The 15,140-nt window shown below is 41.4% G+C and overlaps 1 protein-coding gene across 1 annotated transcript; it reads left to right on the forward strand.

Moving 5' to 3' along the window:
• Positions 1–7,051: 7,051 nt before the first annotated feature.
• LOC115921163 (zinc finger and BTB domain-containing protein 49-like) lies at positions 7,052–11,012 on the forward strand. Its single transcript, XM_030978341.1, has 3 exons — positions 7,052–8,755; positions 9,324–9,605; positions 9,836–11,012. Exons 1-2 carry the CDS (start codon positions 7,220–7,222, stop codon positions 9,597–9,599), a joined length of 1,812 nt encoding a protein of 603 aa, XP_030834201.1. The 5' UTR covers positions 7,052–7,219; the 3' UTR covers positions 9,600–9,605; positions 9,836–11,012.
• Positions 11,013–15,140: the final 4,128 nt, after the last annotated feature.

A 15,140-nucleotide genomic window follows, 5' to 3' on the forward strand; every position in this document is an offset into this window, starting at 1 on the left:
AACCCCATCGGGATTGGGTTTTTCCTTCTTTATAAGATGTATTTTTTCGCACCTACCACTAGTACAAAATGAATTTTCACACCATCACACCCAACTGATATGATGCATGCAATATCTTGTATGATACGTATAAAGAGAAACAAATTTTGAAATCATCCCTGATAACGTAATCACAATGTAGGGGTATCTACCAATTATGTCTAAAAAATTGTCTATTTTCGCCTTTGAGATTTCCCTTTGTTGGTGCCCTTTTTTGTTGGTAAATGCCCCAATAACATCCCCATTTAAAGACCCTGCCGCTCTCAATTGTTTTGTTAGGGGTGGGGTTTTACAAAAAATGTGTCAGACAAAATAATGTAAGAAGATCTTTTATCAGCCAAAATTAGCCCCCTCACCCGTTAAGCGTCTGTTTTTGCAGACTATTTCTCCGACCTGGGATTCCGCACCATGTGCATTGTTTTGGGTCAAAATGCATCATCATGCGTGTCGTCGATCATGCATGCACTGTGTACAGTACATGCGAAGTATATGCCTAAACCGCCGAAAAATAACGCATGCAGCCGATTCACGCCAGGCCATTCGACAGACACCTCGAGCTCGACGAACAATATTATTTTGCTATATAAATAGGCACTGCAAGTGTGTTGGCAGGTTAGTTGTAGTGTAATTACATATCAAGAGGTTACATGACATCACAGCATTCTAGTGAAATAAGCCACTACTCATTCACTTCATTTTATTTAACTTTTTAAATTTATGTAGACTATCTTGCTGTTCAGTCAAACTTCCAAGGCCAAGGGGTTTCACATCCCCATTGACTCTACACGCAAATGTGTACGTACAGTGCACGTGTATCTAGCGGCGCCCAGATCCAGCCCTTGTGTTTCGGGAAAGTTTGTGTATCGGGACAGTTGATTTAAAATAGTAATTTGGAGAAGTTTACACGTAATAAATTTGGATAAGATTTTGATTACCTCACCGATTGGGTTTAAGAAGACAGTGTCATGGCTCATGCATGAGCAAAAACGTTTGTTTGGAGGAGGAGGGCGGGGGGGGGGGGGGGGGCAGAAAAAAATCTGCATCACCCAGAGACACAAAGTTCAAAGATCAGCAATGCAGAGCTACCAAGTATCACACATTTTGAGGGTCTGGAAAAGCTCTTACGCACGACGCACGCGCTAGATTTTGAAAAAAACGCTTATAGAGTCTAGACTACCTTGTAGTAGGTCTAGATCTAGGGTCTACTAGTAGATCTAGACTAAGTTAGTCTAGAGTCTAAGTTAGATCTAGAAATCGAGATCTAGGGTCTAACAAGTTACATGTATGTGTGGGTGTCTGAACGATTTTTCAATTTTCAATTTGGGATCGTTTTTCACCATTTTTGTTTGATATTTGAATAAAAAATGTAATCAGAATAATACATATCAAATTTCAAGTCTCAGCGATGTTTCTATCAAAAGATAGAGTAGAGTCTCCGGTTTGCGGCATCGCCCGGTTTGCGGCCAGGGGTATTTGTTTCAAAAATAAAATGAATATGACTCGATAATAATCATTGAAACCTACCGTGGATTCCACGGTAAGTTCTGCTTTGCCGAAAATGTCCGTAGCAGGTGCTCCTATCGGTACGGAGTATCCGTCAGCGATGTCGGAAATCTACGGCACCAGTCGCCGATGAAAATTCCAGCAGGTGCTAACTTTTAAGTTAAGAGATCGAGGCATGACTAGATCAATATTGTAGCTCTATTTGTCCGATATTTGTCCGATTGGAGGTGAAATTTGATGTTTTTGTGGAAGTATGATGGCTGTGGTCTGTCTCCTATCGCAGATATTTTGATTGTGCCACCGCATGGCTAGTTGCATGGGGTGACCGCAAACCGGCACGTAATTACGTGTTTTTCTGGTTTGCGGCAGGGGGTGTTAATACACACATAACATGCGGGATCGTGTATGATGGTATGTGTGCTGATGTGTGTACCCCCTATGACCCGATAGTTTCTAGTAGTACGTACCCCCGTATGGGATGATCCATTCGAGGAAAAGGTGAAATTGTTTAAAACTTCACAAATTTACCGTAGCAACAGATAAACATGAGAATTTGGGTTACCCGTAGTAATTTGGTACATGCTTTCATCGTGACGTAGCGCATAAAGCTTTGTGACGTACGCGTGCCGCAAACCGGTACTGCGTGCCCGCAAACCGGGGAACTCGAAGCATTTCGAAACATGGTCAATGCTGACCACGCTGTGGGTCAGTTTGGTTATTTGTGACTTCTATTTAATAAGTAAGTATATGGACTCTTTATTGAGGGTATTGAAGTATTCTGTGAGTATTCCAATAAAAATAGAATCGGCAGTTCCCGCCGATCGGCCGCAGACCGGAGCCACTACTCTACAGCCCCTCCAAAACGCTGGTATATTCATATCATTTTGCTCAAAATCGACGAAAAAGACGTCCACGCAGAGTGATGTTGTTTTGCTAAATTCAGACAAACGGCTGTATCGCGCGATATGCAAGCGTATGCATATCGTACGCATGTTGCTGAGCCAATGCGCGACTTGCGGCTTGAGCCACGCTGTCTCCGCGATATGTGCCATTGACTAGTATGGGTGGCCGTTCGCGCCATAGAACCCGGAAGTGAATACACGTTGTAGTCAATGGGAATATCGCGGGGACAACGTGCACGTTGTCTCCGCGATACTCCGCGATATTGCCATGGACTATAACGTGTATTCACTTCCGGGGTTTATGGCGCGAATGTCTATCCATACTTTCATTCACTATACGCGCAGATGTTACGCGATGTAACCATGGTTTGGACTGAGCGGAGCTCACGCCTCCCTAATTAGCTGATTCCAAAAATGTGGGAAGGGTATTTTTAAACTGTTGGGGCGAGTGATCTCTTGGGGCTAGCGAAAAATAAGTGCATACATATTTTCCTTACGTCTTGCCGGACATAAGCCCGGGGGGCGCAGCTCAGGAAAGTGGCAAATTTTGGAGCTAGGATGCAAACAACATTTAAATCGCTGTTTTGACCAAGATATTTTTAGAATTTCGTGGGTGCGCCCCCTTGGGGAATATGGAGAAAAACCTGCTCTTTCATATGACACCTCATTTATTGAGTTTCACCTTCAGGATCACAAGCCCCAAAGGTTTGAATTTCAATTTTTTTCATAAAATCATTGACCAATTTTCATGGTCGCGCAATGCACGTAGACTGCATAGGGATGTGTGCAATCTCTATGGGAAATATTTTAGCACACAACATCGGGTGCGCGATCAGACACCCTAGTGTTATACCCTTGCCCGCCGAATCATGAAAATGTCACGCATTGCCGATCTTTGAACTTGGCGTCTCTGGCAATGCGTGACATTTTCATGAATCGGCGCGCGAGCTTGCGGGCAAGGGTATAACACTCGTATAAGATATAGCATTTTTTCGAAATCTAGCGTGCGCGTCGTGCGTGAGAGCTTTTCCAGACCCTCAAAATGTGTGACACTTGGTAGCTCTCCTACTTCCATTGTTACATACACTACAGGCCCCGCGGAAAGTTTTTCAAAGTGGGAGGGGGGAGCTAAGTATTTACGAACAGGTAGAGCAAAGCAAAAGGATCGAGCGTAAAATTGGCGTAGGGTCTAAGGGGGGTAAAGCCACGGCAGGGGTCGAGGGGCTTGGCCCCATGACCTCTGTTTTTGGTTTTTTTTGGCATTTAATTAAGGTCGGATGAGCATATTTTGCCAACTTAATATTTGACAGTGACACTGGCATGCAGGGGCCCATTCCTCGAAACCGTCGTAAGTCTAACTTCTTGACTAACTCAGCGTTCGTGAGCTACTTGTCCGCTACATGTTTCATGAAGTAGGGTGTCTGATCGCAGATCCGATGTGTTCTAAAATCCTTCTCATAGAGATTGCATGCATCCCTATGCAGTCTAGATCTACATGTACATGTATGTGCATTGCGCAAAATGGGTTGACGTTTTTTTTTTTTTAAGTTGAGATTCAAACCTTTATTTGTTGTGATCCTGAAAGTGATACTAAATAAATGAGGTGTCATATGAGAGAGCAGAACTATTTCCAAAGGGGTGTCTGAATTCTAAAAATATCTTGGTCAAAACAGCGATAGAAATGTTGTTTGCATCCTAGCTCCGAAATTTGCCACTTTGCATACGCTTACATATTGCGCAATGCAGCTGTTGGCTAAATTTAGCAAAACAACATAACTCTTGGCCCTTAGTGGGGTCCAGTGGGCAGAGCCCCCGGAAGCTCAGGTTTTTTAGGCATTAAATTACGGTCAGATGAGCAACCAGGGGCCCGCCTTAGGGCCCTTTTGGGCTCCAAGGGGCATAGCCCCCGAAAGCTTAGGTTTTTTACGCATTAAATTACGGTAAGATGAGCAACCAGGGGCCTGCCTTAGGGCCCTTTTGGGCTCCAAGGGGCATAGCCCCCGAAAGCTTAGGTTTTTTACGCATTAAATTACGGTCAGATGAGCAACCAGGGGCCCGCCTTAGGGCCCTTTTGGGCTCCAAGGGGCATAGCCCCCGAAAGCTTAGGTTTTTTAGGCATTAAATTACGGTCAGATGAGCAACCAGGGCCTGCCTTAAGGCCCTTGGTGGGGTCCAGGGGGCAAAGCCCCCCGGAAGCTCACGTGAAAACCATGCCATTTCAGCAACATTTGTATTAAACTCACTGGTATCGAATTGGAAATATACCATGTTTGAATTTTATACTGCCCCCCCCCCCCATCATTACGCCTGTACGATGGAGCATAATGAACGAGAGGGGTGATAACGGAAGTGGCTACCCCCTCACAGGTTTGAGGTTTTGTTGTATTAAAAAATTACATTCCTTAGCAAAACTATAGTATAAAAACAAGCAATATTTTTTTTTCACACTTCACTTGTCTGCAATATTTACTTGAACACTTTGCGATTTTATGCGAGAAGATTTTTGCATTTTTTATTTTTCTTAACGTTGCACTCTTGGGCTCTCCAGAGCCTAAAAGTTTGTTGCAGTTTTTAGTCAATATTTGCTATACACTTTTTTTTGGCACTTTTACAAATTTTCCAGGGGTGGGGGGGGGGGGGGGTGGATGATCCCCCCTAAAGAAATTGAGGGCCCCCCCCCCCCAGGATCACCGCTCCTGCATCTTGTTAAATCCAAAGGCTAAAGCTAAGGCAAAAGTGATTGTTGGCCATAAATTTTTTTCGCAACCAAAATCACTGAATCTGTGCAGGGTATACTAGTATATGAGTGGGTGACCATAATTCAGGGAGATTTTAAAAATATTTTGAAATGTGATATTACGTTCATGATTATTCATATTCTACACACATTTATTTAGTTCAATAATTATTTCCAAAAGGGCTGCAGAGTTTTTAAAATACAAATTGGTGCAACTAGAAAAGTTATAGTCAAAGAATTCCAGAAATATGGCGATCTGAGACTGAAAGTTCATTTTCAGATCGCTGCAACTCCAGAAAAAAGACTTGAAAAAAACGTGAGTTTACAGCTGATTTATCACAGAAAGCGATCAATCAAATAAAAGGTAATTACATATTTTGCAAGGCATAATTTGACAGAATATCAACAATCAGTTGGTACCACTTTTTACTTTCAATTTTGAAGACATCTGCTCTCAAATTTCACACTTGATTCCATTGGAAACTGTCTCTGGGTAATTTTAGGTTACTCTTTCCATTGGTGGTATCAGATTTTTGAAATCTTGCCGATTTTTTAAAGATTTAGATCATTCGCGAAACATGGTCATACTACTGAGGCACACGCTAAAAGTTTGTTATATTCCCCGAAGTCTGCCCACATGCCCTTTTAAACTAATTGCTATTATCGTAAAGTAGGTACCGGTATCAAATTGGCAATGCAAAAACAGTTTTTTTAATGTACACAATGTCTTTGCATTTCCGGCAAAACCAACATCGTGAACGCTCGTGAGAAGTCAGCATTTCAAAAATGTAAACGGCATGTTAGCTCATTATCACCAGAAACACATGGAAGGTAAGCAAATCGCTTTCACTCCAGTAAAACATTTTCACATTTTTGGTTAATGTGGAGAAAACCTTCCAGAGTAATAGCGCTTTTGCGTATCTTCCATGTATTCCTGATGATAATGAGCTAACATTGAATTTTACATGACAAAAACCCTGAGCTTTTACAAGAGTTTGCAATGTTTGTTCTGTCGGAGAAGCAAGTACATGCGGTGTACGTGAAAGTGCCTGATTTTGCATTGGCAAGTGTAAGAAGGTGCATGTAGGGAGTGTTGATAAATTCAGCAAAATCGTTATAACAAGGTAGTTTTGCTGGTCCCAGCTTTTTATATTTTAGGGTGTTATTTTTGCCCTAATATATAATTTTCATAGTCCAAGTGTCCTTGTTATTACTTTTTTCCACTGTAGATCTACATGTAGATGAAAAGGATTGATGTCAGAAAATTATCTATGTTGTGCGGTGCATTTTACAATTAGCAAGGAATACACATTAAACATGGTAATGGTTGCTTTAATTTCATTTCTATAATTCTTACCACAGATCCTTGGAGAATTGGCTTGACCAAATTTGATGAGAAAAAGTTCAATATGGTCTTACTATTGGATGGACATTGATTTGTGTCAAAACGCAACGCAACAATAGTAGACCAAAGGAAGTGAATGAGCTGAACTGACCTAACGCATTCGCCTGAAAAAGCGAAGTTTTTCATAAAATTTTCTTCACGGCCTTCAGCTGATTGACCCTATTTTGGAGAATAGTGGAGGATCATCCATCCAAAATCAGCAAATCTAAAGCTTTGGTGGAACTAATTCTTCTTCTGCAGATGATCTTTGTGTACGATAGATGCATGGTCTAGAGATCCAATATTCACCTGGGAGACTCAGGGATTCTTAACTAAAAGGGGACCTCAAAGAACATGGAACCGCCCGTGGGACGTGCCTGTCGCCAAAGTAAGAGATCAGCTGCCATACGTTCGAAATACAGGGAGGAGAGTGATCAAGACACAGCTCCTACAGTCATGAAGAAAGATGCAAAGATGTCACAATTAAAATGCGATGTGTGCAGCCAAGGTTTCCTGAGGGAAAGAGCTCTCTTGAACCATAAGCAGACCCATGTCAGTGGTGCCTTCAGTGAAAGATATTCTAAGACCTTGACTTCCCTCGGAAGGGAAGGATCTGTTGTGAGTGTACAGAGATACCTTACATTGGATATAGCAATGGCTCTGAAACTACGAGGTAGCAAGTCAAACAAAAGCCGAAAACCATCTGGCAGTGGAGGTGTTTCAAAAGAGATGGCAATACAAAGCTGGTCTAAGGAACTGAACTCTAAGCAGATGAAAGGGACTGAGAGACGACCTCGTGTTTCAAAATCTAAGAAAGTAGACAGAATTTTATCAAGCCAGACTCGATCTGACAAAAAGGAAAGAAAAGGTGTAAATGAAACACCAAAACCTACTGATATTTTAAGTGTGCATGGGGTGGGCTGGGAATGTCGGAGCTCTAAAAACCCTGCAAAATCTAGTGCAATAAATATTTCTGTGAGTGACCAAGATGAAGAAAAACCCAGGACTGTGCTAGAAATGGTGACTGATGCTTGGAATATTTTGGACACCGATACTTCAGACGTTCCCCAGCCTAAGAAGCTCAACCTGAAAGCAGAAGCCAAAGAAATTAGTTTGTGTGTTAATGTGACAACCAGAGACAAGAGCCTGCAAGGATCAACTCTAGAGACTGAACAAGGTCTTGGTGAAGGCATTCAAGCTAATCGGAAGGAACGTTCTATAAAACTAGATTCACTGAAAACGAGCGCTGTAACTGCAATGCACGATGAGGTTATTGAGCTAGTTAGCAGCCTGAAAACCAGGGGTATGGAAGAGAAATTGATGTCTGTGAGTTCTGATGAATCAGAATCCGGTAAGAGTGATACTGATTCTGATTGGAATGATGAGTCCAAGGAAACAATAAGCGGTGAAAAAGACCAATCTACTGAAAGGAAGAACAGGAGAGCAAAGAGGAATACATTTTGTGAAATTTGTCAAAAGGATTTCCAAAATCTTCCAAGGCATCTTTTTACTCACTATGGTGAGCGAAGCCACAAGTGCAAAGTCTGTGGGAAAGCATTCTTCGAGGCCCGCGTCCTTGACAAACACGAGACGACCCACACAAAGAAGTTCAAGTGTGGCGTCTGCGGAGAGATGTTCAGCAAGCTTCGAGTAGCTAGGCGGCATGCCAAGATCCACCTCCCCAGTAAACCCTACAGCTGTGAGATCTGCAAACAAGCCTTCCGCACCCGAAGCGACGTTCGGAATCACTTAAAGATCCACTCTTCCAGACGTTTTGTGTGTGATATCTGCGGACAGGGGAAACACAGCCTCAATGCACTCAACTCCCACAAGCGAAAACATACCGGCGAGAAACCCTATGTTTGTGAGATTTGTGGAAAGAGCTTCAGATACTCTAGTGGCTTGCACGTTCATAACTTCTCCCACACAAGCGGAAAACCTTATTCTTGTCCCATCTGCAGAGAGACCTTTGCCCATAACTACCTGAGGAAGCGCCATCTCTTGACTCACAAGACAGATGCAGTAGTCTCGGAGAAGGATAGTCAGGGTGACGTTTCTCTCGAAGCTGATGTGCAGCAGAACAAGAAACTCATTATTCAACAGCTTTCACCTAACTCCCAGGATGTGGCGACGATTTCACAACTTGGCAACATGGAACAGACGTTGTTTTTAGAAGAGCCATTGATGCAGGTACGAGGATTACAATTCTGAATAATAAAGGCAAAACAAAATGCATGCAATAAACTGGTTTACCAATATCTTCTAGTTTATGGATGTTTCCTTACTTGGGACCTAGTGAAGAGTTATTCAATTAACCTGTTATTAATGATTGAAATACTTGGAATCCAGTCTACATACATTACCTGTTGCCTTATCGGGCAAGCCTCAGGCAAGCTTTTATGTCGAGAACAACAACAATTTGATAAACAACCTGTAGTAGTATAGGGGTCTTTTGTAGGGGAGGAGAAAATCTAACCACGGGCAGGGCCCCCACACAAACATTTTCTTAAGGATCCAGAGCACTGTTCTGAAATAAAATGATAGTAACTCTTAGCTTGATTCACCTCAAACTAAAATAAATAAATGCTGTGGCCACTTTTGCATGTACATGAATAGAAGGGCGATATTTAAAAGTCAATAAAAGCAAACAAACACTAGCCGTCATGTACTCTCTTTTTACATGTATCTATTATGCAAAAATAGGAAGCTTCCTACACTGATATACCTTTATGGTTTTAAATTATTCAATCTTTTACAGGAAACCAATGCTGATCAAGCTACTTGCAACCCAGAGACAGATCTGCCAGGACCCCAATCCTCCTTTCAGAATGATCAACAGACGTTTGCCAACAAGGCGAGGAATATCAACAAGGTTCTGGGACCGGATGCTTTCAAGCAAAACTTGATCAATGGCCGTGGCAGACGTCAAACACCTGTAGATTCTCTTGTTTTACCTCTGTGTGATGGGACCTATAAGTCTCTCAAGGATTTGCAGCGACAGGGCATAGAAAGCGACGATCTGCCAAGACACTAGTAACAGGTATAGATTCACCCTTCAGGTTATGATGATAAGAATACTAAATTGTTACTGTTGTAATCCTCAGAAAAAAGAAAAAAATATCCAGATCTCTGTTAGTATCTGTACCAAGGTTTTAACTTGTAAGAAATCATTTTGAGAACAATTTGGAGAAGTTCATTTATGTGGTGTCCAATAAATACAAAGTACTTGCAATAGGTATTTCCTCAATTCTTCTTTGAATAATTTCACAGATTTCAGAAGAGGGAGCTTGTTCCAAAGTAAGAAGCGGCCGAGGTGAAAGCTACAGGCATCACCAGGAGTTTGGAGCAGAGTGGCTGAGAGAGCAAAGGTCATCGATGATACAAGTCAAGCGCCCCCTATGTGATGAAAGCCCCGTGAGATCATCCCAACTTACTATAAAGAGCCCAGGTTTCTAAATTATGTAACTGCTTTTATACATGTAGGTGTTTTTATGTGTGTAATGGTTATAAATAGGATGCCTTCAGAAATTCAGTATTATAAACGAGTCCTCCAATTCTATGCTTTTCTATTCTATCCAATTTGTATTACTCTGAATGGTACAAGAATTTTAACAAAACTATTCAACATTTTGGTTATGTTGACTCCCCAGTTCTACTTTCTGTTGAAGGCGGTATTTTATGATGATGATTTCAGCTACTTAAAGAGACTACGCATCATCTGTATCTTTGGGGTTTGGACTTTGATATATTACGCCTGACCCTGGCTTTGCCCCAAGAAATCTCTGGTTTCAGAGGCAGAGTCTCTGGTGTCAGAGACATAGTCACTGTCGAGGACTGAATAGGTTCTCGCTCCAGGCTACGGCAATTCATGTGTTCATATGTTTGTACATTTTGTATTTATGTTGTAGGGCCTCCACGGAAAACAGTATTTAACTACTGATGGAGCCACCCTACTAAAAACAGACTAATTAATAATTGAATAAAAGAAATAAACGTTGGAAATACAAGATTCTTTGGATGTCCAGGGGGCGAAAAAAAAAATCCTACAAACTTTGAGCTCGCGAGGAGAACCTGCGCATGCACACTCGCGAAGGAAGCCAGCGCATGCGCACGTGGAATCCGGTAGGGTGGCTAATAGGGTGATAGTAATTATACAAATCGTTCTTTTGTCAACTCATCGCTTGCTCAATCGGTAAAGACAGCGTGATACTAATAGAACGTTGGAGTTGACCAGAGGGTTCAAATCTCAGTTTATTTAGTGTTTTGCCTTTATAAATAGTGAGGCAAAGCAATAAATAATCAAAGTCCAATTGTTTGTGACCTCTTTGCATGCATCAAGTATAAAAGTTCGTTGGAAAAAAAAGGACGCGTCCAGGGGATCCTTGGACAAGCACCATGTTGAATTTTCTCCCTCAAAGAGAATTAAATGTTTTTGATATACACTGTAGTCCTACCATCTGTGTTTACATAAAGAAGTCAATGAGTCTATTATATTATAAGGGAAAACAATCCATTTGCCTGAACTTTGCTATATTCTATTTCAAGCAGTCCAAATCAAATTCGTTCACTGCGCCGCATTAAAAGTCCTTTCATTTTTATGCCTGTACATTTATTAGTTCCTTAAATTTTCCTGTTGTATGCTTTTTTTTTTTTGTCACTCCAAGCTTTCTGAGATCTTAATTCCCAAGTATGAAGAGGGCGTACAAAACTTTAAATATCACAGCCTGGAGCGATTGATGCTCAAGCAAATGTCAGATCACCAAGCAGGTATTTTCATTCTCCATTTTCATCCATCAATCTTTATCAAGCTGGATATGTCGGTGTCCGTCTATGGTGAATCGTCACTTTCTCAAGTACAGAGATGCCAACCCTCCCGATAATTCACCCCAACTCCCGACCTTACGATCACCATCCTTTATCCTCCCGATTTATTTTAAAAAAAAAAAAAAAAAAAAAAATTATGATTTTTTTTTTTTGGCGCTTATCAGTATATATATCTGTGAATTGAATGAGAAATATCATCTGCTAACTTTAGCATGTAGTAATTCCACTATGTTAAAAGACATATAAAAGACAAAGAGTAGCGAAAGATTGTTTCAGCATATGGATCGCTGTAACCAATGCATGGATATTGACACAGAATCCAAATGCACATGTAAAATGCTGCAAAATAAGGCTCAGATTGCACCAGAGAGCATCTAGAACCCCAGAGCTTCCAGGGCCCTAAGGCGGGCCCTGGACCCCGGCCGCATGGGTCGGGCGCTACGCGCTCGAGATGTGCGCTACGCGCACATTATTTGGTGTCGGTTACAAATCCTCCCTATTTCTGTTTTCCAAAAGTTGGCATCTCTGCAAGTATAGTCTAATGGTGGACCATGCATTTGTCTCATCACCAAGCTGATCAGATGAAGTATCGAGGCAATTACTTGTTTTGTTGTTGCTTTCTTGTGCTTTGAGATGGAGATGGAATAGTATGTGATGTTTGGGAAGCCCTCTTTCGAATTTCACAATGATGTTGAAAAGCAGAATGTGTCTTGGATATCTTCAATCTTGGAAAGAGAAAAAGAGTGAACTGGCGTTCAACCAATTATTTTTTCAATCATCAATATTCAATAAAGAACATCTTTTAATCCAACTTTCTTTGACTCTTTTGCCACTGGTGAGCATTCTTGCCAAATGGCTACTCAGGCACTGTAGGTTAATCAATTTCAGTAACCCCTAGCGATTGACACCTGTAAAATCTTCAAACTCCTGCTTGACTACTATGAAAAATATTCTCATAGATCTACTCCACCACGCCTTCCTCCTGCCAAAGATGTAAAATCTCCCGGTTTATGAAAAAACCTCCCGCCAAAAAATTGTTTTAAAAATATGTGCTCTTACCCCCACACTTTGCAATCCAAAGGTCAAGCTGGACGTTACTTGCTCCGGTTCTTCCAACTGTGGAGGAGTCTACAGAAACTGACATGTCCAAGAAAATAGCATAACTATGAATCCTCCGAAAATATTCATACAAGAGGTATAGTGATAGATATCAATGTTAACTTTATATCTTCTTCAAAATAGTGATTAGATTGGACAGATCTCTGTTTTCCAGGAAGGTTTCGATGACTTGTCATTTTGGCTTCTCATGATCTCTCTCTGCCGGAGCTGAATCAATCTCTAAAGCATGTCGGCTATCATTCCCCGATATATCCCTGTTGCACTTACCAATGGGAGCATTGACATAATACCCATCTTCCCAGGACTGTCGATCATGTAGGCAATGCTGTATGTGCCCTCTTTGAGGCACAGTCCCTGCATAGAAACCTCCTACAGTCTTTGCATTTAACCGATGCCTCGGAATCTTCACATACAGCACAAAGACAATGGTCTGGTACTGCTTCTACTGTAAGCATGTGATGGATGACCTCCAACTTTCATCCAAGGATTCAAGCCATTCATAGCCATAAACTTTGAAATACTTACGTGGCTCTTTTGCTTGGGAGATGGCCAGCAAAGTTTTGAATTTTTCGCCCTCTCTGTCCTCCTCCCCCCCCCCCCCCCCCCAAAAAAAAACAACCCTTCCCTAAAAATGTCAAACAGTGTCAAACGTATTCCATAGGTCAGGGTTATAAATTATATTTAACAAATAGGTCTTTAGGATTTTATATGACATAATGTACCTCGAAAAATGTTATTTGCCGTCCACATGTTGCCACCTGCAACATACCCATTCCATTTTGGGATCCATCGAATGACGCTCCAATATGCCCATTCAAAATATCGGATGACGTGATGAAACGTAACAAGGTCATTAATTGATTAGATGTTAATGAAAAGATAAATTGTTGGAACCAATCAACAACCTGTGTTTCTAGAGCAGCTTGGTATGGATTACCTTAGGAGGTCAGGAAGGGCTAGAAACAGTTGCTCATGAAACAGTAAAATACATTACTGTTCATCCAACCACTCGCTGACCTCCCAAGGTACGCATTGGCCGGTCCTCCTCCTAGTGGATTCTCCCGGAACCCCTGACCGGCGTACACCATGGTGGGCGGTCAAAACACCCCCTAAGCGGAGATGGTTACCAGCACTGTGATTTGCGTCTTGTCAGATGTGCTGTACGAACTGACAGTTTTTGCCCCTTCTCTGCTACGACCTTCTCCATTTTGCAAGCGAGAGGGAAGCTACTCTTTTCGCAGTTGAACACCCGCGATCCATCTTCTAGGACGTCCCGGGCCCCTTGCTCCTGAAGATAGGACTTGAGGTCCTGAAACCAGGTGTCTAGCTTTTCCTTTGTAAGGATAGCCCTTTCTCCCCCTAATTGCTGGGGTATCCTGATTGACAGCTCTGGGTGCCTCTTCATAAACAGAGAAAACCCCTTGTCACCCAGCTCATTATCTGTAACCATCTTTGACTACATGGTTTGACGACATCTGTCTTTTTGGTCTTCTTCCCTTCAATTCCTTCCAATTGTACACCACTCCACATGGTATTGTACTCCCAAACTGCAGTGTTTTCTATCTTACTGTAACATTTAAAGTAAAGGGTACTCCCATCTGATCCAATTGACTCCTAGTTTGAGAGTTGTGCATTTGATTTGATTTATTTCCACATTTACATGAAAAGAAATAACAAAACAATATACATAGCAATTATTCCATACATCAATGACACAATAAACATTAGAGCAGATCCAACAAGAACAAAATACAGAACAAGTTTTACACCTAATCCTTTCTAACCCTGATACAAAATCCTTATCTGTGACTATGTTAACTTCTATCGTGTCTAAATCAACTTGGTGGAAGGAATATGTCTCACTTAACAGACTATTTTCAACAATGGAGGATACCCGCTGGCTGATACATGAGGATAAATTTTTGTGGGTACACAACCCGTGTCTATACTGTATATTTTGAAACTCTGATGATAGTGTAGAGAGACGCCTTTCCAAACTTTCTTCCTGCGTCTGTTTAGATTTGAACAAAACAATAACATCAGTAACAATTTAAATGTAATTGTAGCATCATGATACATGTACATCACAAAAAGAAATAACAAAACAATTAAATAAAAAATATACATCTATACATTAATGACATAATAAACATTAGAACAGATCCAACAAGAACAAAATACAGAATGCGCATAACACCTAATCCTTTCTAACCCTGATACATCCACATGTAAATCCTTATCTGTGATTATGTTAACTTTTATCGTGTCTAAATCAACTTGGTGGGCGGAATATGTCTCACTTAACAGACTATTTTCAACAATGGAGGATACCTGCTGGCTGACACATGAGGAACACTTTTTGTGGGTACACAACCTGTGTCTATACTGTATATTTTGAAACTCTGATGATAGTGTAGAGAGACGCCTTTCCAAACTTTCTTCCTGCGTCCGTTAGGTCTTCTTGGTGGAATGGCTTGGTCTCTCTTCTTTCTCTGTAGCCGGCCATCTGAAATAACCATGTTAGGAACCTTTCTTTGATTGAATGTTAGCCATTTCTTCCGTTCCTCTCTTGTAGTCATGTCTGCTAACAAGATGGCAGTCTACCCTGCCTATGTATGTTCCACAGACGGGG

Source organism: Strongylocentrotus purpuratus, unplaced genomic scaffold (assembly GCF_000002235.5).
Source record: "Strongylocentrotus purpuratus isolate Spur 01 unplaced genomic scaffold, Spur_5.0 spur5_scaffold_1, whole genome shotgun sequence".
Taxonomy (NCBI): Eukaryota; Metazoa; Echinodermata; class Echinoidea; order Camarodonta; family Strongylocentrotidae; genus Strongylocentrotus; species Strongylocentrotus purpuratus.

Coding starts and splice junctions, on each gene's coding strand:
- LOC115921163 (XM_030978341.1), top strand. CDS start 7,220: ATGGCTCTGAAACTACGAGGTAGCAAGTCAAACAAAAGCCGAAAACCA. Junction 8,756..9,323: donor TAGAAGAGCCATTGATGCAG/GTACGAGGATTA, acceptor AATCTTTTACAG/GAAACCAATGCTGATCAAGC.